Source organism: Diplotaxodon limnothrissa, linkage group LG22, assembly GCF_057381915.1.
Source record: "Diplotaxodon limnothrissa isolate DT_005_m linkage group LG22, D_limnothrissa_male_GT1.1, whole genome shotgun sequence".
NCBI lineage: Eukaryota > Metazoa > Chordata > Actinopteri > Cichliformes > Cichlidae > Diplotaxodon > Diplotaxodon limnothrissa.
In genome coordinates, this window is record NC_140616.1 from 5876125 (window position 1) to 5903662 (window position 27538).

General features: G+C 41.8%; 2 protein-coding genes across 2 annotated transcripts in view; one reads left to right on the forward strand and one right to left on the reverse strand.

Annotated features, from left to right (window-relative positions):
• The window catches only part of LOC146609264 (class I histocompatibility antigen, F10 alpha chain-like), a 217268-nt gene that overhangs the window by 80824 nt on the left and 108906 nt on the right, over positions 1–27538 (reverse strand). The window lies entirely within an intron of this gene.
• col11a2 (collagen, type XI, alpha 2) overlaps positions 144–27538 on the forward strand; it is a 39420-nt gene continuing 12025 nt past the window's right edge. Inside the window, exons 1-24 of the mRNA XM_085346780.1 lie at positions 144–261; positions 11046–11207; positions 13211–13421; positions 13618–13780; positions 13917–14039; positions 17525–18391; positions 19619–19738; positions 21028–21243; positions 22112–22165; positions 23101–23142; positions 23231–23293; positions 23440–23514; positions 23865–23951; positions 24269–24325; positions 24428–24481; positions 24627–24680; positions 24920–24973; positions 25271–25324; positions 25429–25482; positions 25587–25631; positions 26129–26182; positions 26862–26906; positions 27090–27143; positions 27311–27355. Coding sequence (XP_085202906.1) covers positions 144–261; positions 11046–11207; positions 13211–13421; positions 13618–13780; positions 13917–14039; positions 17525–18391; positions 19619–19738; positions 21028–21243; positions 22112–22165; positions 23101–23142; positions 23231–23293; positions 23440–23514; positions 23865–23951; positions 24269–24325; positions 24428–24481; positions 24627–24680; positions 24920–24973; positions 25271–25324; positions 25429–25482; positions 25587–25631; positions 26129–26182; positions 26862–26906; positions 27090–27143; positions 27311–27355 — 2871 coding nt within the window. The remainder of the gene's footprint in view (positions 262–11045; positions 11208–13210; positions 13422–13617; positions 13781–13916; positions 14040–17524; positions 18392–19618; positions 19739–21027; positions 21244–22111; positions 22166–23100; positions 23143–23230; positions 23294–23439; positions 23515–23864; positions 23952–24268; positions 24326–24427; positions 24482–24626; positions 24681–24919; positions 24974–25270; positions 25325–25428; positions 25483–25586; positions 25632–26128; positions 26183–26861; positions 26907–27089; positions 27144–27310; positions 27356–27538) is intronic.

Here is a 27538-nt window from a genome sequence, read left to right on the forward strand (position 1 = left end):
GTCTCCAGAGGCGTGCTTTTTTGTCTGTTTCCTCACAGAAGGGTCAGTCGGGCTCCTCTCGTCGGCTGGCTTTCTGTGAGAGGATAACTTCCCCCATATCCCACATTTACAGCTGACCCAGGCCGGAGAACTACTGCAACACTATGGATATTGGAGCTTGTCCCTTCCGGAAGAAACGGAGACCATGGCGCATGGACTTCTCCTCCTTCGCCTTGGTAACCGTGGCGCTCGCCCTGTGCCAAACAACTGTGGTTCAAGCAGGTAAGACAGATTTTCCACTTTTTATTGGTGATGTTATTTTTATTCTTTAAATAACATTTAAAATATGGTTTCCTGTTTTTTTCTGTCTGAAACGCCATCTGTTTGAATAAACTGTGGCCGTAATGAGTCTGTATCTCTCCGTTATGGGACGTTTGCGCACCTGACGTGCTTCTTTACTTATTCCCAGAAGAATGAGGGCAGTAGTGCCCCATCAGTGGGCCCCACGGTATCCAAATATCTAAATCTGTTTGGTATTTGCTGCATGCAAGAATTACGTCTTTAGACGTTTATATTTTGAGGACTTAAAGGACTTATTCCTAAAACGCTCTTTTGTGACTTGTGTTTCTCTTTGGGACCTGAATCTGAACCATACTAACGACTAACTGCTGATATCGAACTGATATTGGTCGGAAAATATTGATCAGGTGATAAAGAGGTGTCCGATTCTGAATCTGAAAAAAAGAACGTATATTCTCGGGCATTCTGTCTTTCTCTATGACCATTAACGGCCTTTATCAATTTAAAAAAATAATGCCTTCAAAGAAGCTGTTAATTTCCCATTCGTGGAATCTGTCTTCCTCTCTGCATTCAGACTTCTGACAGGTGTCATCATCTGTTCCTGTTACGAAACATACAGATATTTTTTTATTTGTTTGTTTTAATCTGATCAGTTTCTTTGTGATTTTCCTCCGATCTGAACTCTATGTGCTCTGTATTAACCTGACCTTGTTATCTAGAGTTCCGAATAGTTCTGACAGGATGGTGCTCATTTCTGTGCCCCTACCCGGAGTGGGGCATGAGATAAAACGGTACAAAGTCCTGTTTGGTAGTTTCTGATGAGCTTTGTCGAATAAAACATTTGGTTTGTTGGATTCTAGTATTTTTAGGTTTTTTTTCTTTTATTCTGACTAAATATTGGATTCAGTGTGCACTGGGCTACCAGCTGGAACCATATGAATGTGTTTACCAGTTCAGCCTGTGCACCAGTCCATCCATCACTGCCTCTGGTTGTTCAAAGAGGAGGGATTTCTGAGGGATCTCAATAAGACAAAGTGAACTTTATTCCCAGCCAACACCCGGCTGGTTTTCCAGGATTATTTTAGTTTGGGATTTTAAACTGTGGACTTCATGAAGGAATGATCCGTATGCGCTGCTGTTCCTTGATAGACCGCTAGTCGTCTCAAGTTATTTTTAACAGAATCCATTTATCCGCGTTTATAGTCTGGATTAGTTCAGACAAAAATCGTGCATTTGATGCTTTTTAGTTTTACCTGAAAAGAAACTCTTTTTTTTTAAAAGCGTGGCACAAAAAAGCTGTTTTAGCGCAAACTGCAACTATTTTCATAATAAAAAAAATAGTTTTTCACTTTCTATTTGCGTTTTCATGAACTTTTATAATTTGAAGCAGTTGTTGCTTTGGACGTTAACAGGTTGGCTGTTGGCACAGTTTACGGACCGCGGGGGCTTCTGTGGTATAACTCGCCTCCTCCACTGTATTCTTTGGCCGCGTTTCCAATTTCAGATTGCGAGAGGCGATTGCACCTTCCAGCCGTGTCCCGTGTGTATTTTGGAGGCGGGAGCCTGAGACATTTTTGCTTTTCATGAATAGGTTGTTATGCGGCGGAACAGCTCGGTCGTCGGGGTTCGGAATTGAAAGCGAGCAGTATCTGCGCGTGTGTGCGCGCTTTGTGCACTTGTGTTTGCGTATGTGCGTCTGCAAGCTATGGCTGTTTGTGTCCAGCTCAGGGTGTGGAAACGTATGCCTCATCTGCATGAATGTGCCTCTGTGTGCAGCAGCCCGGGTAGGCTGTGAGCGCTTATACACCAAATCACAGGGTTTCGTTTGCTGGTAGGAAAAAAGTTTTATAATCACCTGCTCTGTGATAATGTCAGCGTGACGCAAGTAAAACACTCACGCGACCTCTCAGGTCTGTGCTGCGTGCGCGTGTGGGGGTTCCTGCTCGCACTGGCCCCGTGCACGGACTGTTGCGCGTTTCTGTGTGCGTGGTGTGGCTCAGCAGCAGATGTCAGAGTAAACTGTAACAGCGCCACACTGCGGCGGTGAAATGCAGATTCAGAGGGGTGAAGATGGTCTGAATCCCAGATGTTTGCTCTCAGATGTGTCCTGAGAGAATGAAGACGTCGCCATCACCCAGAGAGCAACACGCCCAGAAACACATGAAAGCAGAGTTTTGTTCAAAGAAGCAGAAATTCAGAGGCCAATATTTTCTTGACATGGATGTTCCTCAACCCCATTTCAAAGGCGACCGCTCCTCAAAGGGCAGTCTGTCTCACTCAGGCTAAACATAACATACTCTGCTCTCTCTCCTTCCCTCACTGCCAGTGAATAGAGCCACTATATGTGGCGGTGGAGCAGGAGCCTGACAGCTCATTCTTGTGATTGAATGGAAGTGTGTGGTATTTCAGCCGCACGTGACTCAGTTTAGCAGCATTAACCCCGTGCCCTTGGTTTTCTCCTGCCCTGTCATCATGTTCCCCTGGGCCCCTGATGTGACACATCTATCCTCTTTCCTCTGTTGTACTTTTTTTGCACACTTTTCTCAGAGTTTTTAGACTTGGACATCAGGACCCTTCCCCCATCAAATATCTACATTTTACATCCAACAGCCATCACTTTAAAAATGAGATAATGAGCTCTGTCTAACCACAGTGGGGAAAAACTGGCAGTTACAATATCTGGTTTCGTTTTTTCTCAGAGACTTTGTAAAACATTAAACTTTCAGCTGACTTGTGCCCTAAGTTGAGCCTTGCAGGCAGTTCTCATGCGCTCTCTCATTCCATGTCTGCTTTTGGGATGAATAAATCTCCACCAGTGCTTAAATCTAAACCTAACCATATGTAATGTAAAGTGTCTTTGGTGGTAGAACACGACGTGTGAGAGCAGTTTGCCTGAAATGCACAGTTCAGGGCAAACACAGCCCATGTTCTTAATGCCTGTCAGAATGCCATCTAATAGCCAGCAGTTCAAAAACTATTAACAAAGTGGAAGCTGAACAGTGACACAGATATCACAGCGCAGCCTACACTGTGCACGGTTTCCTTTTCATCTTTAACACTTCCTGTGTTTCCTGGATTCGAGCCTCCACAGGTTGTCCTCACTCTTGGATTGATGCGTTATTGAATCCAGTATTGTAACAAAATGTGTGACACGCTGACCTACTCTCTCAGTCTAGACAAGATTAAAGCATGCATACGTCAAAGCTGAGATATGCTGAAACACTCTCAGGCCTCATTTCTAACTCACGACATCCCCTCAGACGGTGAATATTTGAAATCCTTTCTCAGACAAAACCACATTAGCACTGCAGACTGGAGCGAGCTGAAGATAGTTGGTCTCGTTTCCACAGTTTTATAGGTGATGATTTAGCGGTTTGTGCGTGGGGATAGTCGTTCTTGGGAGACATTCTGTTTGAGCAGAAGATGTGCAAGAACGACGTGAGAGCGTGCCAACTTTATAATGACAGGCTGTCTGTATAGGATGCTATTCCTAGTCACTGTTATTTTGCTGCTTCAAGGAAGTTGATGTGGGAGGGTATGGAGAGCAGCTGTGTGATTTTACATGTAATGTTAATGTACATCTTTTTTCCAGACATCAATGCTGTCTATGCATTTGAAAATAGTTTTAAATTGTGGCTTTAACCAGTTATGTTTTTAGACTTCACTGGAAAATGCTACCCTGAAGCATGAACGATGACAGAAAAGCACTTTGAAGGTTTTTGGGGCTTTACATTTTCTTAATGCAGTAACCACCAGCTGTCCCACTTAATCCTGCCTCTAAATCTGTTTGTCTTTATTGAGCTCACAGGTGGAGTGGCATTTATGGAGTTTATCCCAGCGTGTATTGTGTGGAAGACAGGGAAAGTCAGAGTTAGATCTTAATTCTATAATAACGACAGAATTTCTAGTATTCAGAGTCGGTGTTTTCAGATTTACAGAGGTGTCTTCAGACTTTATCCCCTTCTTTCTTGGAGTTCTGAGGGTTGAATGCTTTAAATGTTGCAGTCCTGAAGGCATAATCTTCCCGCATAAGTAAGAATCTCAACACAACTTTACAACGAGTCAAAGTTCTCACGCATTCCCCCTGAAGTGGTGTTTACCCGCCGACGCCTCACATGTGTTCCTGCAGCTAAATTGTTGCCACAGAACACACGATGAGGGTGTGTGTGTGTGTGTGTGTGTGTGTGTGTGTGTGTGTGTGTGTGTGTGTGTTTGTTAGGGGATTTCCAACTGCTTACTGCTCCCATTCCTCTCTTTCTTATCGCCTCTTTGTCTGGTTCATTCTTACTTAAAGTGTTTGATTTATGGTAAATATATTATCTCTACTGTGGATAATTTCAGATCTGTGTTAGTTTACAGCATTTAAATGGTAAAATATAGATTGTGGGTAATGTGCAGTAGCAGTTTTCAGAAGGTCTCTCTGTGAAATGATCCAGTTTATGTGTGTGGAGTCTACAAACAGCTTTTATAACGAGAGAATTGTGTGAACCCACATGGACTGGCACTGATGCTCATTTTTCTTTCTCTGTTATAAAAGTGTTCAGTGTAACGAGTGCTTTTCAGTTAAAAGTGTAGATTGTGATGTGCGCTGTTCAGACTTGTGAAGAACATCCAGAGCTCAGCTGTGAAGGCCTCTCATTCAGCACAGGGGCACCAACGGTCTTAAGACTGCTGTCTAATTTGTGCCTTTTCTCTCTGTCTGCTCTGTGTGATAGTAAGTTACAGGGACTCACTCGTGACTGCCTCCTGCTCCGGGGCCTTCTGGTCCCGGGTAGGCCTTGTGGTGTCAGTAGTCACCCTCAGATCCAAACTGAGACTGCGGCCTGCAGCTTTGAAACCACACAAGACTCTGCATGATACACGTTGGCATCATCGGGGACGCACACGCAGACTGGCACAGACCACATAATGGCACACGGGGAGCTGCCGTACAGTAAATGTTGGCACTGCCCTGCAGTTACTTATAAACCACACGGAGACTGTGATTCATTAGTGCAGATACTCTAAACTTAGAGGCAGGTATTAAAAGCTGAAAACAAAGTATATGAGCTTAAGTATAAAGACAAAGAGATGCTTTGTTTGTTTTCTCAAAGGAATGATTGGACTTACAGTACAGTTAACACTCACTGAGCGCTGACTTTAAAGGACCATCATAGATGACAGGATAAGCAAAGAAAGCAAAAGAGACGCCCTTTAAAATAAGACCAAGTTTAGTAGAAATGTTACGACCCGGCTCAAAAGCTGCAAAATAAAAAAAGGAGACGAATACCAGAGTGTTAGTGAGAAGAGGTTTTAGCTTAAAATGGCACAGCAGGCTGGCTGAACTGGCTGGTGCCACCAAGACAAAGACTAGTGAGCTCCTGGGAAGCTTGCCTCAGGTATGCTTTTATTCACACCTGAGTAGGCGTGGCCAATTATTACCAGCTGAACACATTGAGGAGATCAGGGGCTGCAGAGGGGCGTAACAACAAAGGTTTTTCTTATTTTCTTTCATATATGTACTGGTACAGTGGCAGATACTCATATTAAAAATAACATTATCATCTTCTACTTCAAATAACTTCACAAACTCGACTTGCTTTCTGGATCAGAGTAGGATGAATGGCAATAACTTGTATGTTTTAAGGGGATTAATTGTTCTTATTGAATTATGATATTCTTAATCCATGTGTGTTACCTCCAGTGTTAGTTGCTGACAGCAGAACAGACAGCAGCAGTTATCTGCTACTGTCTGTTCAGTTTCTTCTCTTTTTGGCCTCCTTCAGGTTTTCAGGGAGGATTTACTGACATCCGTGTGGTACAAAGGCGAGTCCTGCTTTGGTTTTCTCTCTTTCAGTTACAGATTGTGTCACATGGTGTAACATTTATGTTGCAAACAGCCACACACTGACTTACACCAAATAAATCATGTCAATTCAAATAACTCCCTTTCTACGGCACGGCTTCTCATAATGGATTTTCTGTCTGTATACACAGGCATTATAAATAAATCATAACTATAGAGCAGCATGTTGGAAATTATAACCTGGAGCCTGAGCTGCAAGCCTCCGTGGTCAGCAGGCTGGATGGAGACACAGCTGGTGATCACAGAACAAATTTTATGAGACAGTTTTTGAAAGTAGTTTTAATTTTTAATTTTTTAAAGAATTTTCTTATATGAGTGACTCTAAAGTGCTTATCTGTGTACATGTGTGTGTGTGTGTGTGTGTGTGTGTGTGTGTGTGTGTGTGTGTGTGTGTGTGTGTGTGTGTGTGTGTCCATTGTCAATATAGCACTTTTCTTGCTCTTTGTGTCCGACAACGTTGTAGTTGTGTAAAGGTGAGAGGTGAGAGGTCATAGTGTCAGCTGGAGTGTGTGTCTGGTATTTGGCACAGCTGTACCAGAAATACAAAGGGCATGCACACACACAGGCACACACACAGGCACACACACAGGCACACACACAAATAATCTTAGGCACAAAGCAGTGGAGAGGGAAGCAAGTGAACTCAGTCACCTGGTAAACCAGTTTCAACAAACAAAGCTACTGTGATATTTAATTTAATATTGATATTTAATATTTAACCCATAATTTTGTCTTTATTTCTTTTATTCTTTATTTTGATGTTTTAAACTTTTTAAACGTATCCAGAGTGTCCTTTGAGTCATTGTACGTCACGATAAACTCTAATCCAAGAAGCACTTGTACAGAATGAGTGGATGGATCGGACACGTGTCACTATGAGTTGCTTGTTACTAATGTTTAATATTTTTGGAGTTTTTTAAGGTCTTGTGCTCTTTATGAGGAACACAATGAGCTTAATTCCTTCTCTGTGCATGCTTTCCTCCCCAGTAATCCTCTTTCTGACGTTATGTGCAGACAGAGTTTAATCTGCGTGTCCAGCTGCTTTGTGTTTTCTGTTAAGTCAATGAAGCTGCTCGTTAGCAGAGTGTACCGACTCCTGTTAGCAGTTTATCTCACACTCCTGTGAGTGTGTCTGTTTGCACTGAGTGTGTACATGTAAACACATATGTGTGCTGGTGTGGCATGTGGGACTTCAACAGGCCTGACTGTGCTCATGTCACAGTTAGTTAAGTCTCTTTCGGCTCCATCTAGTGGTGACTCTGGGGAATTGCAGCAGTTGAAACCATGGAGGAGCTTATTGCAGTTTTAGCTGCACGAGTCATTTTACAGTGTGATCGCCACCCTGAGTATCACATGTGTTTCCTATCACAGTGGAAGAAGCTTGTGGTCTGCGTGTTTGGTCAGTTGTGGTTTGTGTGTAACTGGGTGGCTCCCAGTGTAACAGGGACAGGATTGTTTCAGTCGTGGGGCACCTGTTCAAAAATACATCTACTCCATGCTCCAGGCTCATTATACACTGAACAGCAAACCATTATTCCAGACTCGATGGTTTAAGGATAAAACACACAGACCGAGTCTGATAATCTTTTTAAAATATATTGTGGCAGTTTTCAGTTTCACTTAATAGATGTTTTCAGTGTTTACACTTGCTGTGTTCAAGATAGATAGATAGATAGATAGATAGATAGATAGATAGATAGATAGATGTTCTCTAAATGTTCAGGCTGTCAGTAGGTATACCTGTACAGGCTACTGTAATGTGCTCTCAGGTGGCTGGGAGCCCCGTTTCCTGTCTTAATGACAGCAGAGTAATTAGCCCACATTTACATCAAAAGGCTGCAGCCATCTGTTAGCGCTTATGGTACGAACGAGCAAGGAACTGGGAAGAGGAAGGAGAGAGAAGTGAAGAAGGAGAGCTTGTGCCCCTCGGCCGTCTGTTTTCTTACCTTGTCTAATTTCATTTTTGCCACTCCTCGTCTCACGTATAGGTGCAATTTTCTCTGTGTGTAGCTCTGTGGCCCAGCGTGTTATTTTTGTGGGTGCGTTTTTGTCCTGATTGTGGTCCTTTAGGCAGGAAGGGCCCCGTCTGCAAATGTGAGCTGGACAGGGAGTCGGGAACAGAGCGGCACATTGTACTGGGCGTACTGGGGGAGCTCGGGGTGCAATCCGATCCAGTATCCTGCCATCACAGAACCAAGCTGTCTGCTGTCACACACACACACACACACCACTTTTGCCTGAACCTCTTCTCTGTCTTTTTGCTGCAAAGATCTGCAAAAGACTTCAAAGTTATGCAGATAAACAGATCAGCATCCTCCAGGTCCTGGAAAGTTTTTTAATTAAGGAAACTCCATTGAAAGTCAGGGAAAGTATGGAGCCTAGTTTTCTCCAGTTTGTTCTTTACCTCTTTTTACTTTATTATATCATGTACAGCTAGTGCCGTCGAGACACCTATGTCTGGAAATGAAAAATTAGAAAAGGCTAGAATTTTTTTATATTATTGAAGGACTCTTCTTCATATGTGTTTTCTGTTTTAACCTGTCTCATGTTTCCACTTTCACTAACTTCAAGCAGAGTGACGTTAATGGGCTGTGGTTGAGGAGCCAATATTAATGCACCGTTTGCTCTGTCTGAATAAATATTACAGTTTGTGGGCACGATCTCATAAACTGTGCCCCTGATAAACTGGGTGTCACCTAAACATATGCACCTCTGATGGGACGAGTGTGATTTGAGGAAACCACAGTGTAAACCTCATAAATGGCTGATAAACACAACAAATAGCCTCACAGTGTCACAGTACGAGCCGCCGACTGTGGATCTTTATGTTTGACAGCAGCAGACAGGTGACACTGAGGATCTGTGCCAACTTAAAGTCATTTATGATGCTGATGTAGTCAAACTGTTTCTTTTTTCTGACTCTCTCGTTCACACTTTGAATGTGAAACTTTACTCCTGATTCTGTCTTCGGAAGTCTGATGAACTTTGTGCCTGATCGTTAGTTTAGGAAACACATGTCTCACACTGTGCGGTGATTTTTCACTTCTCTGCTTTTCACATGTTTGGCTGTGATGTCCACAGTGGTAACAGTGGCCCTGAGTGAGTGCCATGCTGTTATATGGTCCACTGTGCTTTTTAAACATGCTGAGGGTGGAATAATTACAGGTTGTCTATAAATAGGACGCTATTTGAAGTACGTGGAAATGACGGTTTATTAATGTGGCTGCAGGGTGAAAAAAGTAAAAGAAACTTGTCATATAGAAGATGATACATCTCAAAAAATTATTTTTTTTCTGTCATTTTTTTTGTACCAGAGAAACGTGTCAGTGATGCTGTAAGTTTATTATGAGAGGTGCCACAGCAGGGCTGGCTGTAAATGAGTTTAATTGGTTGTTAACAGTAAAGTAAGCTCAAACACAGAGAGGCTCGCCAACACTGAGGGAGGATGGAACTGCCTCACTTTAAAACCTCTGTGAGATATGCTTTATAATTAGACTTCACTGGGTTTTTATGCAGGCCAGTTGTTTTCACGCCTTGGCAGCACTTGTGCCATGTGTATTTATTATTCTATCTAAGTGGACAGCAGAGTACCCAGCAGCTCTGAGCATTTCATAAGAAACAAACTTCACTGTTATTTTTTTAAGTCTTTAAATGAGAATCATGTACATTTGTATATAATAAAAAACTTCTGGACCTGCTACAGTGACAGTATAACGTCTCCCTGATGCTGCCAACAAGCAGCCTTTTTAGGATTCAACACCAAGTATTATAAATATCAAACTATCCAGCCTTAAAACATGCCAATAATACAAATCAATACTTCAAAGATTCTGGTTTTAAGCAGAAATATTCCTGATGTACAGGGAGCAGCACTTCTGCTTCTGCTGTTACAGTTCTGTTTGTTAAAATTGATCATAAAGGGACTCACACCCTGAACCCCAGAGGTTCCTCAATGACACAGTGCCTTTGAGCAATGTGAGAAAGTCAGCCGCAGAAACAGACTGACTGACCTCCGATGTGGAGACGGGATGTGAGGCTGTGTGTGTGTGATTGTACGATGTTCAGGTATGTGTTGAATATTTGTCGAGCGAGCGCGTGCATTCCTGCGTGTACGTGTCAGGGGGGGACTGTGAAATGATTGTGTGGTGTCAGACAAATCTTCGTTTGACTCAGCGCGATCACGTCAACAGCCGCTTGTTTCAGCTGCTCGATAAGCGCGAGCAGAATAGACGCCACTGTCTACGCTCTGCATTAAACTGAGCTTTCCTGTACCTGCCCTGCACTGCTTCATATATGTGGCTTGGACCGCCGCCCGCTCGCTCTGACACAGGGCCTCCTTTCTTACATTAAACCTAAATGTACAGTGGCGGCCATTGTGGGCATCTGCTGGACCTGATCCTATATCACATTAGTGATTCGAGAACATTTGAGATCAACCTTTTTGATTCTCTGGGGAAAATTGCAAAGAATGACTGCAATGAAAAATAAAACTGCCCTTTTTTGTAAAATATTTGGTAATATTAAAAAGGTCTTTTCAGTTATTTCTATACAGCTTACAGGGTGGACAGCCTTCCAGAAAGCTATTAGAGGAAACAGCTGAACTTACAATATTTAGGTCTGCTGTGGAGTAATCGTTCAAGGTGTGAGGCTGTTTTTTTCTCACTCAAGAAAAAGAGTTAAGTACTCTGTGCAGAAAAAGCTGTAATTCAGATTTTATCTCTTTAGTTTCCATTGTTCTGAAAGCTCCACAGACCAGTTTGTGTTAATGATGACTGTGTGTAAGGTGCTGATTTAGAGTCATGTTGCAGTATTTCTAGCAACTAAACCATCAGCCTTAAGATTTTACTTGTTTACTTAGTGAACGTCACGTCTTAAAAATAACCGTAATGACTGTTTTCTTTGCTTGTTTCTTTGTCATTAGACCCGGTCGATGTGTTACGGGCTCTGCAGGTTCCCTCTCTCCCTGAGGGTGTGAAGAAGGTCCCTGGCTTCTGCACATCCCGTCGCTCCAGCAGCCCCGATCATGCTTTCCGCATCACCAAGAAGGCCCAGATCTCCGCACCCACCAAGCAGCTCTTCTCAGGTAGGCCTCCACCCGGCTGGGCGTCAAAGTGTTAGAGTCTTTGGGCTGACTGGTTTGTAAAGAGCCTCAAGAATTGTTTTTAACCTTATACACAACCTAATTGTTTTTTGTTGTTGTTTTACTTTACTTACTGAGGTGACTGACTTCTATAATATGATGTAAGAATAAAACGTAATGACATTATCAGAGGTATTCTCTCACACTTTTCTCAAGATGATTAAAGTAAAGCTGCAGAGTTCAGCCGTTCACGGGTGAATACACCTGATATGTCATCGATTCGGCTTACACGGTATTTTTCTTAAAAAATGCAAAATGGGTGCAACAATTTATTAAATGTGCAAACCTACATGCACAGTATGTATGAATATATGACACAAAAACAGCTTGAATATTTGATATGACTATCATTATTCTTCAACACAGTCTGAACTCTTAATTTAAGAAGTCTTTAGGACATTCAGAGCTCTCCTTCGGATGCTGTTCTCCGTTAAAGTGCATCCACGCTGCTTCGATAATGTTGAGTTCTGGGTTTATTCTGTCCAGGAATGCTTCACTGCTCCAGATAGTTTTCTTTTGACCGGTTACTTTCCTATTTTTTCACATCAAGGTTCACATCATGCAGTGATATATTTTTAGAAAGCAGCTCTTGTTGGTACAAAAATTTTAAGTCAAACTCTGTTATGTTTTTCAACTATTTCAAATGGGAACAAATTGAGTTTTGATGACAGTCTGGTGGTAACAAAGTGCCTGAGTTATTTTTAAACACAATTCTAGTTTATCCCACGAGTTTGGTGCCTTTTATGCGCTTGAATGATTCACAGGTCAATTTAAAGTGGTTTAACAAACAAAAACATTCCTGTGAAAATGTTCGGATACAAGGACAGAAAAGGAGATAAAAAGCATGACTTCCTGAAATCGTGCAGAACTTTTACTCAAGACTAGAAACTGAACAAATATGTCTCTTTGGCAACATCTAAAGAAGTGAAGGGAGATTTTTGCACAGTCCTGCAGAACAACAGCTTTTATTGTAAAGCATTTAAGGAATCTTTTAAAGTATGAACATTATAATTATATGTGTAAGAACATTTTAGGCCGAGAGTTAAATGTTGTGAAGAGACTGTTTGTTTTTTGTAATTCCTCATAGGTGCCATCCAAAGAAACAAACCCAGTCTGCATGCAGACAGAAAAAAGTATTTTTCTTTCGTTCATAAATGTGCCATAAATCTGATCGTGTAGAAAGTAATTCATCCATGTCGTGAAGTTTTGCATCTTATACCCAATGTTAGCTCAGAACAGCTTCTGTTGTAATAATTATCTTTGCTAGCTGTATCAATATTGCACAGTATTACCGCCATATAGCAGATCTTATCTTATTTTAATATTTCAGATTGTTTGGGGGAAAGGAATTTAACATTTAAGGTAGTATTATTTAAACCTGTCCCACCTCACAGTGTAAAAACAGCTTTGCATTTAATATTTACCATGAATTCCAGACAGGAAACCTGTAATTATCCTTACTGGTTGGTATCTGTTTGCACTGAGCTGCGTGGAGCAGCTGAGCCCTCTGCGTGATGCTCGTGGATATTAAGTATAATTATGTGTTTTCAGTGCAGGAGCAGAGTTAAAGTATGTGGAAAACCCACAACAAATTAACTTTAGAAGCTGCCTGACACCCCGGAGTGAGGGCAGAAAGGAGACGGTAGCACTTATGTGGCTGTGAATAAATCCTCAAAAGTCAAAGCTGATGTTCAGCCTTCTTTCTCCAGCTGTCATTATGTGATACACCATCTATGCCAGCTCCACATGGGATCAGAGCGTGACATTATGTAACCACTTCATGCTGACATGTGTATTTAATAAATTAAAGCTGTTCATTAGTGTTATTTTCACATTTCTACCACTTTCTGCCTCTATGTTTCTTTCCAGTCTGCACATCTGCTTCGTTCTTGTCATCTTTCCTCATCTACAAATATGGTTAATACTTCCCTCGCTCTCATCCTCAGGTCGTTTCCCGGAGAATTTCTCCGTCATGGCTCTGGTTAAAGCCCAGGCTGGCCTCCAGGCCTTCCTCCTCTCCATCTACAGCGAGCAGGGCGTCCAGCAGCTGGGTATCGAACTGGGACGTTCACCTGTTTTCCTGTATGAGGACCAGAGCGGCAAGCCAGCTCCCGAGGACTACCCACTCTTCAAAGGCGTCAACCTGGCTGATGGCAAGTCAGTAACCAGCAACAACAACCAGTTTGTGACCAGTTGAAATGACATGATTGTGGTGGTGTAGGTGTGAATGGGACCAGTGTTTGCTGTGTGGAAACTCAATATTATTTTTTGTGGGGTTGCTGATGGCTGTTTATTTAGGGCTGTTCTCACGTTGCTCATTGAATTGCCTGTGGTTCCTCCTCCTCGTCTGTAGGTGGCATCGCATTGCTTTCTCTGTTTCCAAGAAGAATGTGACACTGCTGCTGGACTGCAAGAAGAAGATGACCCGCCCTCTGCCCAGGGGCAACAAGGCAGTGGTTGACACCAATGGCATCACAGTGTTTGGAGCCCGCCTGTTGGACGAGGAGGTGTTCCAGGTGAGGAGCTCGATCAAGATAAACTGTGATGTTACTGACTGGGTGGCAACAAAGTTTCAGCAGGAAAATCACACATTTGTTTGTGTTTTGGTCACAGGAACAAGTTCTAATTGTGTGTTTGTTTTTTCCTCCACAGGGAGACATCCAGCAGCTGATGATTGCCTCCAACCCTCAAGCTGCCTATGACTTCTGTGAACACTACAGCCCTGACTGTGACTCCCCTCTGCCCAAAACCCAAGCTCAGGACCCCAACACATACGTGAGTAACACCACAACAGAACAAGTCCAGAAACAGACATCAATTCATTAGTCATTTAATATCAAAAAATCTTCCCACAGTAACCTTTGTTAGAGTCGCATTCGTGGTGCTTTGTTAACACAAAGTAAATATAAAGTCCTGAGGAGGTTACAGCTCATTCACAAAACTGAGGGCTCGTCTGTAGCTCCGGTAAAAGATGCCCAAACAGAATCTCGGACTTTGTTTTGGATTTCTGTGACACTTCCTGTAGAAAGAAAACTTTTCACCGAATCCCAATAATTTAAATAAAAATGTATTTTGTAGCTATTGAAAGATAAAAAGCAGGAACAGGAGCGAAAACTGACCGGCCTGCTGAATGCTTACAATAAACTTTAAGCAGTCAGTGAATATCGCTGATCCTTGTGCAACATCCGCCTTAAGTGCAAAGTAGTGCAAATATATCTCTGTTATATCCATCAGTTCCACTGCCTATGTTAAAGTTCTATCATTAGGATTATTAACTCTTTATTGTTTTTATTTATGTTACAACACAACATATTGAAAACATCTTGAGATCAGAAAAAAAGTAAACAATATATTTTAAACCTTCTGGAAAAAGTTTTTCAAATTCTAAAAAGTCTAGCTGTCAAACTAAATCTACTACAAACTAAATCTACTAAAGTTCGTCTGAAAATGAAGTCCTCGGGTTCAGTTTGGGTCATCTGATGATGTCATCAAAGTGCTGCTCCCCCTTTCTGTCTTTCTCTCGCATCCTCGTCATCAGCAACAGTTTGTATCCATCCGCTTTCCTCCTCACCGCCACAGTCTGTGTCTCCCATTCGGTGACGTAAAGCAGAGGCGTTGTCATCGTCCCATCCCAGAGCTGTGATTTTACATTTTTTACACTTTTATGATTTTATGCTGTTGACTTTTTAGAGCAGTGGAACACAGAAAGGTAGGGGAATGAGGATGATACAAGCAAACATCAGTGTCTTTTGACATTTTTTATATATAATGAGTTGAAAGAAAAGGACCTGTTAGAACATAGAATTGTGTTAAATTCTGATTGGTTTTCAAGTATAAGAATTTGGCATCACGATGGCTTAAGGTGGAGCCTCTTTACTTACTGAGACTGGTTGTGCACGTTACATTAAGTACTATAGGCTTTGCAAGCTTACATTCATTAATTTCACTGTAAAACAAACTGATATTTGTGAGCTGGCAGTGACTGCATCGTCTGCATCCATCCAAAGTACACAGACTTTGTTTTAGAAGTTTGTCTGATGTTAAATCAGGATAAATTATCGGTCACTTCAGAGCTCCGACACTCCCAAACCCTGTCATGTTGATGCTGTTGAGATGACTTTTTCTTTTTTGGATGAATAGAAATCTCTGTGATTTTATTCATTGGCTTCCACTATTGCTTTGTTTTTGCTGTTTTCTCATTCATCCAGATTCTTGTGTACCGACATAGTTAAACACTTTTTGACACAGATTCTGATGAGTGGGAAAAAAGTCAAAGATTTGTGTTTTCTCATCATCCTGTTTCCTGTCTCCTACTGTTGTTTATTCCCCCCGTCCCCAATGCTGCATCACATACTCTTCATCTTAACCTTCATTTATCCCTACATGGCCTCTAAAACCTCTCTCAACCTCCCCGTGGAAATCTAAACTCCTCTTCATGCGTTCTTCCTCTCGCTTTCGCGTTCCTTCCATCTGTCTCAGTACTTTGATGAGGAGCAGGATGACCATGAATACCCTTATTATTATGAGGAAACAACAGGCATTGCCTCCTCCTCCGCGACCCCCTCTCCCCAACCTGGGGCCCCCAACCAACAGGTAAAGAGGGAGCGAGAGTGAAGGAAAACACGAGCAGGGTTTGTGGAAGGGAGGGAGAATGAGAGGGAGAGAGAGGCATTTAAACCATAACTGGCTCATAATCCATCCTGTATTATTAGGTTTACAAGTGCTGGGATGTAATCGAAATTTTCTTACACGATAAATTATTTGTTTTATTTTTGCCTCTCTCGCTCTGCGCTCATTACTCCACACCCCCTTTTTGTTTTATTACATCAGCTTCTCTCGTTAATGCAGACATGTGATTACCTCCATCCCCATCACACAGGATTATTTTTGTCATTTACATGTTGTCATATATGTTGTGTGTTCACATGTGGCCAGGTGGGGGCACTGGGGCAGTGAGGGTGCAGCTGTGTTGTTTTATTTAGGTTACAAATGATGTCAAACACCTTCAAAGGGAGATTTTTGAATGAATTGCTGTGAGATAAAGTTGATATTTATATGATTTCATAATCATATAAACTGGACTTTAAGAGAGCGTTAAGATATTTAAAATTCTTGGATTACAGTGATTACATGTTAGATTACAGATGCAGTGGATTTCATGTTTGTCATGTTACCAGATACTAGGTGTGGTTTGTCATACATTGGGTAATCAGCTTATTTCACTTACAGAAGCTTTCCTGTGATCGCTCACTACATGGGGTTTAATGACACACACAGTCTTTGATGTCCTGTTACTGTTTTGCATGATTACTTCATTGTCTGGGAGGATGTTACCGCATGCACCTACTGTGCTTCTGCACCAAAAGTTTCTACATCAACGTCTGTGTAAATACAAGAATGTCAGTGCACGTGATTGTGTTAGTAAATGCATTCATGGTTGTTCCCCTGACCTTTGTGAGGAGGGTATATTCCTCTGTTTTCTCTTCATAACGTATTTTTGTAGGCGATTGTTTGTGAATACAGTTTTGATTTGCATGTATTTTATTGTAGCAGCATGGTGGTTAGAGTCATTGATCTACACAACTTTACACTTTGTGGTTTTATGTGACTAACACGCATTTGCATGCCAGACCGCCGTCCCTGCAACTTCTTTTGCATGACTAAACTGCAGCAGCCTTCTCTTACAGTTTGCTTGGTGCATTAATCACTACACAGCAGGTTTGGTATCAGCGTTATGTATGTTTGCGTGTACCTGTGTGTGTATGTGTGAGTGTTTTGCAGCCAGCTTTACCTGCCCCATCACGCTCTCAGTGCCTCTGCCAAACCACAGCCTCAGTTCTTATTAGCACGAAGATGCTGCTTTGTTATTTAGTATTGGGAATGGCATTATTGGAGAGATCAGCAAAAACAAACTCAAATAAATTGGTTCATAGACATGAAATATTTCATATTGTTTGGCCATCTTGGTGTAAATTCCATTTTTAATGCTTAAGTGGTGTCAGTGTACTTCTGTGCTGTATCCAGTAATGCCTGTACAGTCTCAGTAAATCATCCGAGCCTTAGCCATCTTTATGTCATTGTTTCTCAAAACATGCGTTCTTGTCTTTCTCTCTCCTTCTGTCATCCCTTGTTTGTGCTTTTCATCCCCCTCCCCATCTCCGTGTATCTTTGTCATCTTCTACTCTCTTTCATTGTCTTTGTCCATATTCACGTTTACATACAAAATAACATCTCAACCAAACAATAATCACGGCTATTAGAAGAAGGCAGTCACTGAAAAAACAGCACCTGCTAAACCCACACTTGTAAAATCCAAGCCCACTCCAGCTAAGCCCGTCAAGTCTGGATCATATAAACTCGTCATCAAGCCACCTATGCCCACCAAAGCTTCCAAGTCCTCCAAAGCAAAGCCCACTGCAGCAGACGTCCTCCTGTCTAAAATCAAACCAACCAAATCTAAGCCCACAGCTGCCCCAGCGAAGAATGGCAATGGCAAAACTGGCGCTGTGAAGAAAGCAAATGGTAATGCAAAAGCTACAACTGGAGCCAAACCAACACCTCAGGTCAAAGTAAATGGAAATGGCAATGGTAAGGTTGTAGCTGAGAAGAAAGCTCCTGTTACCTCGAAGGCTAGCAGCAATGGAAAAGTCACAACAGAGAAGAAAGCCAATGGAAACGGCAAAACGGCCACCGATGTTAAAGCAAAAGGTAACAGCAATGGTGGGGCTAAGGCTAATGGCAACCACAAAACTACAACAAAAATTCAAACAACTGTGGTCAAAGCCACCAAGGCACCTAAACCCACCAAAGCATCAAAACCAGGACCTACAAAATCTGCAGCCACTAAAGCTCCAAAAGTAAAAACCCAAAGCAAGGCAGACGTCAAAGACGTTAAAGCTGTGACCAAAGTCCCCCCGGTGAGCAAACGGGGGAATAACTTCGTCAGGGATTCCCCCCCGACGAAGTCAGTGGCAACATCTGCCCCAGTCCGACCGACTCCAGCCAGACCCACAAGAGTCAACAAAGTGCCGGATATAAAATCGCACAAACCTTTCCCACCGTTTGGCAACACAGCGCTGAGCGGAACTGGAGTCCCACCGAAGAAAGTTACCAACCGTTATCAGCAGGTACAGCAGGAGGCCGATGTTTGGGTTGGAACAGCCCGGGTCGTATGTCCCATCTTTCCAATCTCTTTTCCAGATCTTTCCATCATCCAGGATCTGCAGCAAAAGTTTTATGAAACCTCTTTTTTTCTGCTTTCTTTTGTGAATTCTTTGAACTTTCAGTAATTTTGATGCAAATCCTCGATGATGCAAAATCTGGCCTTCAGAATGGAAGCTGGTTCATACCAAGCTGTCTGTTCATATATCATATGATCTCCATGATCACACCAGCTTCCACATATGATATGGTACAGCGGTGCAAAGGGAAGCATGGCTAATCGAACGGTTTCACTGTTCTTTACTTCACTCCTACCTTCAAGCTGCTGAAACTGGATGTCAGAACATAAACGCACTCCAGCCCTCTGTTTCTTTCTTTCCGGGGAAACCTTTAACATACGGGTCTAATGAATGAGCATGGATTGCTATGGCACATAAATGCAACACATACTATCATATTTTACACACTTGCAACACATCAGACCTCCCTGTCACTCTGTCCTCTCTATGTTTTGGTTGTTTTTTGCGTACCTGTGTTTTCTCCCTGATCTCCGTCTCCCTGTCTGCTGTCATATTTTGTATCTCATGTGAGTTAAGCAGCTTCACAGAACTTTCCATTATGCTTTGCTTAAAATCAGAATTTCAGTAAATGTTCCATGCTGTGGAAAGCAGTGATTGACTTCACTGAATCGTGTTCTGTGAGGCTGTTAAATGGGGTTGTTTCACTGTTGTCTCATCCTGAGGTGAAACTAGTTCATCCCAGAGCATCATGTTATGATGTTTTCACCTGATGGGATAGCTAGAAGCTCTCAGTTCTACCACCAATACGATCATATTTCACCCTTTCTTAAGTCTTGGCTTGTGAGCTTTAAAAAGCAAAAATGGTTCAGCGAATAAACGAAAAGAAATCTCACTACAGTTATCTCAATGACTCTCTAAATCTTGCGTAAGGCAACATTTATAGTCACTGAGATTCTGAAACGACCTGAAATTTCTTTTCAAAAATGGTTCTTTAAACTTTAAAGATGTGAGTTGCAGCTAAAAAGCTCTTTGCCTTTGCCAACCACAGTTTCATGTCTCATTTCTTCTTTTAACTCATCATGAACCAGAAGACTTTGAACTAACCACACTCTCTCAATCGAATTTGCTTACTTCCTCCCTGCTCCCCCACTTCCTGTCCACTTGACCAATTAGGATGTAGACACTGAATATTCTGAGGCTGGCCACACCCCTACAGAGACCGATTATTACTATGAGGAGACCTTCACACAGCCAGAGGGTGAGGTGGTTGGACAAGAAGAAAACGCTGTACAGGTAAAAAGAAGATGACACACTTATCAGAAACACACATCAAATCAAGCTAGAGTCCACAGAACAGCTTAAACTTCACATATGAGTGTTTTAATAAAACCTCTGAGGGAGAGGAGGATGTGATTCCTGTGTGGTGGTGAGCCCAGTCTTTGTAGTGTAACAAAGTAGTTTAAGCTCTTTGTTTCTCCGTTTACTTTTCTAACCACTCATCACTGTTTTGTTGGCATCGATGTCACGTGACAAGACATAAGAAAAACCTCTTTCAAGACAGAATGCACCGCAATCATCCGAGTGTACCATCGGATATGTTTACGTGGTTCCCGTTTTTCCTAACAGCAAGAGTTTTGTTCTCATCTCGAGATCCATCATTGTCGTTATCTCGACATAAGAACAAGAATCTTGTGAAAACAGGATCCACATGAGAATATCTGATATGTGCTTAAGACCACAGCAAAAAAAGATGAATTAAATGCATTCTTGTTTGAGAGAAAATCTAACTGTACTAAAGATCTAGATGATTTGCAAATTCATCACATTTTTGATTTTGTTTTGTTTTCCAGTTTCGATTTTTGCTGCGTTTTTTACCAGGATATGATTTAGAAACCAAATACCGACATTATTCATAATTATCAGGGAGGGTGTGTCAGATATATTAATGCAATGTGGATTTTTTTATATTAGAAAACTGTGCAGTAAATTCACTGGATTCTTGTTTGTTATTAAACTTACATGGTAAGTAAAAAAAAAAGAAATAACATAGTTTTTGCTTTGCGTAGCAGCTCGTCTTCACAAAGTGTTTAACATCAGTTCTGTGTGTGCACGTACGATGCAAACATCACCATTAAAAGTGTTTTTACTTCTCAAACTTTTACAATTGTGAGAACGTATTTGATCACCGGTCATCACGAGGACTGATGTTAAAAAGCTTTGGTGAAATTATTCCAGAATAAACTAAACTTCAGATGATTAATGGAAGAGTTAGGGTTTCCAGGATAAACCCGATCGCCTGTAGCCTGTACGGTCTGCCAGATGTCTGTTTGTGTTCTCTCCCTCTGTGACTGTTTATTTATAAAAGGTAAGACTCACTTTTTTCTGTATGCTCCTCTTCCACCGCTGCTTTCCTCTCATTCTTTATTTCAATTCCACCCTGAACATTTCCCCGTCCTGCACACCTCTCCCCCTCTCTTTGACTATTCTCCTCGTTCTTTCTGCACCTTTTCTTTTCCTTTACTTGAATCATTCTCTCGTGCCCCTCCATCCATCCCGCTGTGGCTACGATAAACTCGTCGCAGCCTCAGGTGGAGCCAGCACTGGTGGGAGAAGAGGTAGACGCCGCCAAGGCGGGCGGTACTGGAGAAGAGCTCTTCACTGAGGAGTATGAGACTGGGGACGTGGGCCTTAAGGAGTACGACTATAACTACAGAGACTACAATGAACCATCACCAGAGACTGCAGAGGTTGATGGCAACATTGGCCCCGCCCTGTCCGCTGTGACAGACGAGGGAGGCGTAAGTCGCTTTGCTTCAGAGGCAAAAACACAAAAAACATTTCAACCAGCTCTACAAAGTATCGTGAAATTGCATTCAGTGTCCCGTCACGTGACTTGTTTGAGTTTGCACTGCAGAGAGAGATTATCTTACATTAAGCCTTACATTAATTCAGCTACTGATGTTTTGGTAGCTAATTTGCTAATTTGAATTCAAACACTGAACATTGCTTTGAGAACTGGCACAGAGATGATCCTCAAACATGGAGTTAAGGAGTTTAGAAATCTCAGCTATCCAGACTGGATGCATCAACCATCATTCACCAAACCGTGAATTCAGAGTGGACGACATTCATGTAAAATTTGTTCACAGTCTCCGTTTTATAGCTTGCAAACTCAGTCAGTCACAGAGAAACGGACAGCGAATGCATTTCAAGGCAAAGTTATCACAGCAGTGGTTGAAATGGGTTTTAATTTACAGTGTGTGTATTGAGCCTTACAGTAACTTATACTGTCACATATGCTCCATAAAGAGGCATTCAGAGGTGATCTTTTGCCCTGAATGTCGTTTTGAGTATATGTCTTTGTATTTTGGTGCCCAGCTCAGAGGATTCTGTATCTGTGCATAAATACGTCTGTAAGTCATGGACCAACAGTTTGGAGAGCTGCTGAATCAATGGTATTTGGATACAAACTTACACTTTAATTCAAGCAGAGCAGGTTTTCATTTTATTTTACTCTTTTATCAACTCTAGTACGATAATGTTTGACACATGTGTATGTGCATGCAGTCAAAACACTGAAATCTGCTTTCAGTGACTTTGTGCACACTTTTTCTGCCTCGTGTGTGTGTACGTACTTGTTATTGACTGCATGTGTGTTTTCCTCAGGCTGCTGTTAGAGGCCAGAAAGGAGAAAAGGGCGAGCCTGCTGTCTTGGAGCCTGTGAGTCAATTCAACAGTTTTACCTGACCGGGTGTTTTGGGAGGGGGGGGGGGGGGGGGGGGGTTGTTTTACCAGAAGCTACAGGGAATTGCACTGGCAACCTTCCCATTACTATCCTGCTCTTCACAGTAATCCAAGAAATACACTCACCAATTATTTTGTTAGGAGCTGCTTGTTACAGTCAGTTTGGACTTCCTTAATTCTTTAGATTCAGCAAGGTGCTGGAAACATTCCTCAGAGACTCTGGTGATGATAGCATCACACAGCTGCTGCAGATTTGCACATCTGTAATGCACATCCTCTGTGCTCTGTTGGACTGAGGTCTGGTGGCTGTGGAGATCATGTGAATACAGTAAACTCACTGTCTTATCCAAAAAAAAAACAGTTTGAGGAAATCTGAGCTCTGTGCTTCATCTTCCTGCATTGTCATCAGACCAGGCAACATTTTTCCAGTTGTCCAGTTTTGATTGTAGTTTCCTGTTCTGAGCTCACAGGAGCACAGCCTGGTCTGCTCATCTGTTCAGGGTTCAACACAGTTTGCATTCAGTGATGCTTTGGTTGTAACTGGTGATTAATTAGGTTTTCTGTGCCTGCTGTCAGTTTGAAGCAGTCCTTATCCTCTGACTTCTGACATCATTGAGGCATTTTCTCCCAGAGAACTGCGCTCGCTGGATATTTTCTCTTTTTCAGACCACTGATTTGATGTTTGTGTTAACAAGCAGCTGGACCTGTGTACCTAACAAAGTGGCCAGTTAACCTTGTAGTTATACACATTTACCTTTACAAAGATATTTGTGGCGCTGTAGCTTGTGAGGCCAGTTAAGAAACGTTCTGAAGTGTTGCTCATTAGAGGATTAATGGAGTAGACATTAAGAGGACACCTGATGGTGGAGGGTTTGTCTGTCTGTCTTTTTACTTTATTTTGGATTTTGCAGGGGATGCTGATTGAAGGACCTCCAGGACCTGAGGGACCTGCTGTAAGTTAATATTATTTTTCTCCATCTTAAAAAATAAATCCTCACTTTCTGTCGACAAATATTTAAACTCTTAATTTTTATCTGGCAGGGTCCCACTGGACCTCCTGGATCTTCTGGACCTCCTGGTTCTGTCGGTGACCCCGGAGAGAGGGTGAGTATTTTTCCTTTATCTGAAGGTTTGTAGGCATGCATCTGAATCTGTGTGTTACACATGTGCTATACAAAAGGAGCTGAATTGATTATGTTTTTAAATTCTTATACTGGCCGACTCACCGTTGCCCCTCTGATATCCTGCAGGGCACTCCTGGTAGGCCTGGTCTTCCTGGAGCTGATGGGGTTCCTGGACCTCCTGGAACTTCACTCATGCTGCCTGTAAGTCACCTTTAACCTTTCAGCCTTTACCGATTATGGAAACTATCAGAATAGCTATAAATATGAGTCATATTTGGGCAAATGTTTTGTTTAAACCAGATCTGAATGTGTTTTAACTCTTTATTGTCAGTGTTGGTTTTTTATAAGCATTGAGATTTGGGTCTTTCAAAGTTGGATTATTTCGGGTTTTCCTCATTGAACACAGCTACAGTCTATAGGAATGCTCTCAGATGTTGAGTTGTTTGTTTATTCAAATGTTTATTCCTTGTTTTTTATATATATGTTAGAGTAATTCCTGCGTCACTGTCACTGATCAGGTCTGAGTCTGAATGTTCGTTCTGTGTTTGCAGTTCCGCTTCGGGCAGAGTGGAGGAGACAAGGGGCCGGTCGTTTCTGCACAGGAGGCTCAGGCTGCAGCCATCTTATCCCAAGCCAGGGTCAGATATGAGTTTTTATTTCAGCTTTTCTATCTATGATGCTTTGTTTCGCCCTGGTATTGTCACCTTTTGTGAAATGACATTGTCTCCAATATTTTATTAAAACTGCACTTTGTTAATTATTTCGTTTTTCTATTTATGTTATGAAAACTCAGAATCAAAATAAGACTTTAATGTGGTCAGTAAGAGAACACAGAACAGAGATGATGTATTCTGTGAACGTTAAGACGATGATCTTATCCAGGGAACATAAATCAATATGCAAACAGAGTTTCTTCCTGAATCACTGCTATAAGCAGCTGTCGTGTTTTCTGTAGATGGCTCTGAAGGGGCCTCCTGGACCAATGGGATTCACCGGACGCCCTGGACCCCTGGTATGCTACCTTTCATTTGGATCATAATAATCGGTCTGTTCTCTAAGTGTATATGACATCGTCATTAGTAAAATGAGACTGAGACGATTGAGTCTCTTTCAGGGAAATCCAGGAAGTACTGGTTTGAAGGGAGAGCTTGGAGACCCCGGTCCTCAGGTAAATAACAACAGCTGTGTGTAAAATTATTAATGACTTTATTATTATTACTCCTGTATTGTGTTCTAAGTGAACCTTTTCAGCTCATGTCTGTGAGATCACAGTTATAACTGACACTTCTGACGGGCCCCTGGTTTATTTTCAGGGTCCAAGGGGACCCCACGGTATGATGGGCCCTCCAGGCAAAGCAGGAAGAAGAGTGAGTATGAACAGCTGACATTTTTATCAAGATGTGTGTATCACTTGTCGTTGTAAATTTTATTTTTTAAGTTTTATGAGAGTAGGTGTCGTTTCAGGCCTGCAGTTCAGGCTGTCACCAGAAAGTTTTAAAACCTCTAAAAGCCAGTTTTTGTCCATCCAGACGCTCACCTGTGCTCCTGTTTAAGCTGTCTTTAAACGTAGGTTCACTTAAACATGTTCTTCCTCTGCTCCTCGCAGGGCCGTGCTGGAGCTGATGGTGCCAGAGGAATGCCAGGAGAGCCTGGAACTAAGGTACCCTCACTGCCTTTATTTAAACACCACCAGCCTGAAGCCTCCACCCTGTCTCTGTAGCTTTTTTATTGGTCCAATAAGAATTGATATTAAAATTTAAATACTGGTGTCATTTTGGTGCCAAAACCTCGACACAGTCAGTTTGTTCTCCCTGATTATTCAGCTGTATCAAAGTCTTTCTCATGGATCCTGAGGCCTCAGCTGTGTGCTCATTGTTATTGTATTGAGATCGTTTCTGATGCATTTCTACTTTCTACAGTGAGATAATAGTAATGTTCATGTCTGTGTCTATCACAGGGTGACCGTGGTTTCGATGGTCTTCCTGGTCTGCCTGGTGATAAAGGACACAGGGTACGTCCAACAAACTCAAAAACAATGATTGTTTTTCAGTTATAATCTTTATTACCGCTGGAGAATCATTTATTTACATCTGCTTCATCCTTATATTTTATTAGGGTGACTCTGGACCACTGGGACCACCAGGGGGCCCAGGAGAGGACGGAGAACGGGTACGCAGATCTGAGAATATTATAATATTAATATTACATCCAGATATTGTGTCACTGCTGATCAGCATCTTTTCATCCATAACGTGCTTCTTCTGTGTTTGCAGGGAGATGATGGAGACGTTGGACCCAGGGGTCTCCCAGGTGAACCAGTGAGTGTTTCAGTCACAGCCCAGCTGATTCTACACCTCCCACTATTTTCTATTTATATTCTACTCGTGCTTTTATTGTCTGTGTTTTAAATGGTCTCCCAAAATACATGCCTCTGTTTTTATATCTCACATAACAAGGTCACCTTTGCACCTGTTGTTTCATAATCATCACACCTTTATGATATTTTAGGGATCTTTACTGTAATTAATAATGTAGTGCAGTAACACAAAGATGGAGGAGGAGCCAACGTGCTTTTAGAATCACTGAAATAGGGAGTTGTGTTTTTTATGCAGCTAGTTGTGGGTCAGTCTTTTAGATTTGATAAAGAAGGAGAATGCAGATTACCTCTTTAAATAGCTCATTCTGTATTTATACTTTATATATTTATAAGTTCTCTTTCTTTATGTTTTTCCTTTCATTTCCATTAAAAACAATAGTATGTGTGAGTGAATGATCCTGGTTTGCATGACGCCTGTGTGTCCTTGTGTGTTTGCAGGGACCTCGTGGTTTGCTTGGACCCAAAGGTCCTCCAGGAATCCCCGGACCTCCTGTGAGTAGAAGCGATTTCACGCCCAGCCTTCTGCTGTTATTTTGGCTGCATTGTTTTACCCCACTCTGACCACTGAGCACCCACAGCACCACCTGAACCAACAGCCAGTAACCTGGTTTCATCCCAAATCTAAAAATGAACATGTGATGTTCCCACAGCCTCCTCAAAACATACCAACATGTAAAAAAATGAATGCATGATATATTTAAACTTTCTGCTTGTTCTGCTAAAGTAAAGTTTTAGCTTTAAGGGAAGTTTATTCCATCAGTTTAATATGACAGAAGCAGGAACATCAGTGTTCTTGTTCCATGTATTTTTCTTACAGATTTTAAATATGTAATGTTAAACACAGTAAACACTTTTTATTACCTTACACTCTCACATTTGTTTTGAAATTTTATAACATGTTTAAGTACAAACCAGCGCTTTCAGACAAATACTCTGTGCACTTTTTTCCAAAGACTTGTGTAAAATTAGCCGACTGCACTTTAAATAGGAAGATGCCCACAAAGACAAACCTGCATCAACATCAAGATGTTTCGTTTTCTATGAGTGATGCTGAGCAAAGCACCAGAGATGATGTTTTCAGTTCCTGTTCCCTGAATGCTTTGAGTAGAAGCTGACATTTAGACATTTATGGGGAATCGTTTTTAATTTCTTCCTCTCGATCTTCTCTCAGGGTGTTCGAGGAAACGATGGACCCCACGGTTCCAAAGGAAGCTTGGTCAGTAACAGTTTCCATGTTATCCTGTTATCGTGTGTATTTGAACATTTAAGATCAGAACTCATAATGTTAACACAAAACTTTTCTTTTAGCTAGTTTCTGACAGATTCTCTCTTCTTCCTCTTTCCTTCACTTTGCCCTGCGCTGATCGTTATTCTCTCCTCTTCTGTTTCTGTCTCTCAGGGTCCCCAAGGTGAGCCAGGACCTCCAGGTCAGCAGGGAACCCCAGGAACTCAGGTGAGAGAGAGAACACCTGGTCATTATGACGTACCTGATACGTGATAATGTATGGGAATAGCTATGCAGGAACATGCACACAAAGATAAAAGGAAAGATTAATGCTCAAATTGTAATAATTACATAAACTGATTAAAGGTCACGCGGTGTTTTGGGGTTTTTTGCAGGGAATGCCGGGACCTCAGGGGGCCATCGGACCCCCAGGAGAGAAAGTAAGACCTTAGATATTCATCATACTCTATTTAAAGTACATTTACATAATGAAAGTTGGCTCTAAACAAGTATTCAACAATAAACAGTCATATAATAGTTGGAATATTATTAATTCATTGCATTATTCAACTCTATTCTCCAACTCTGACATTTAAATACTGCAGTGACGACACTGAGAAAGT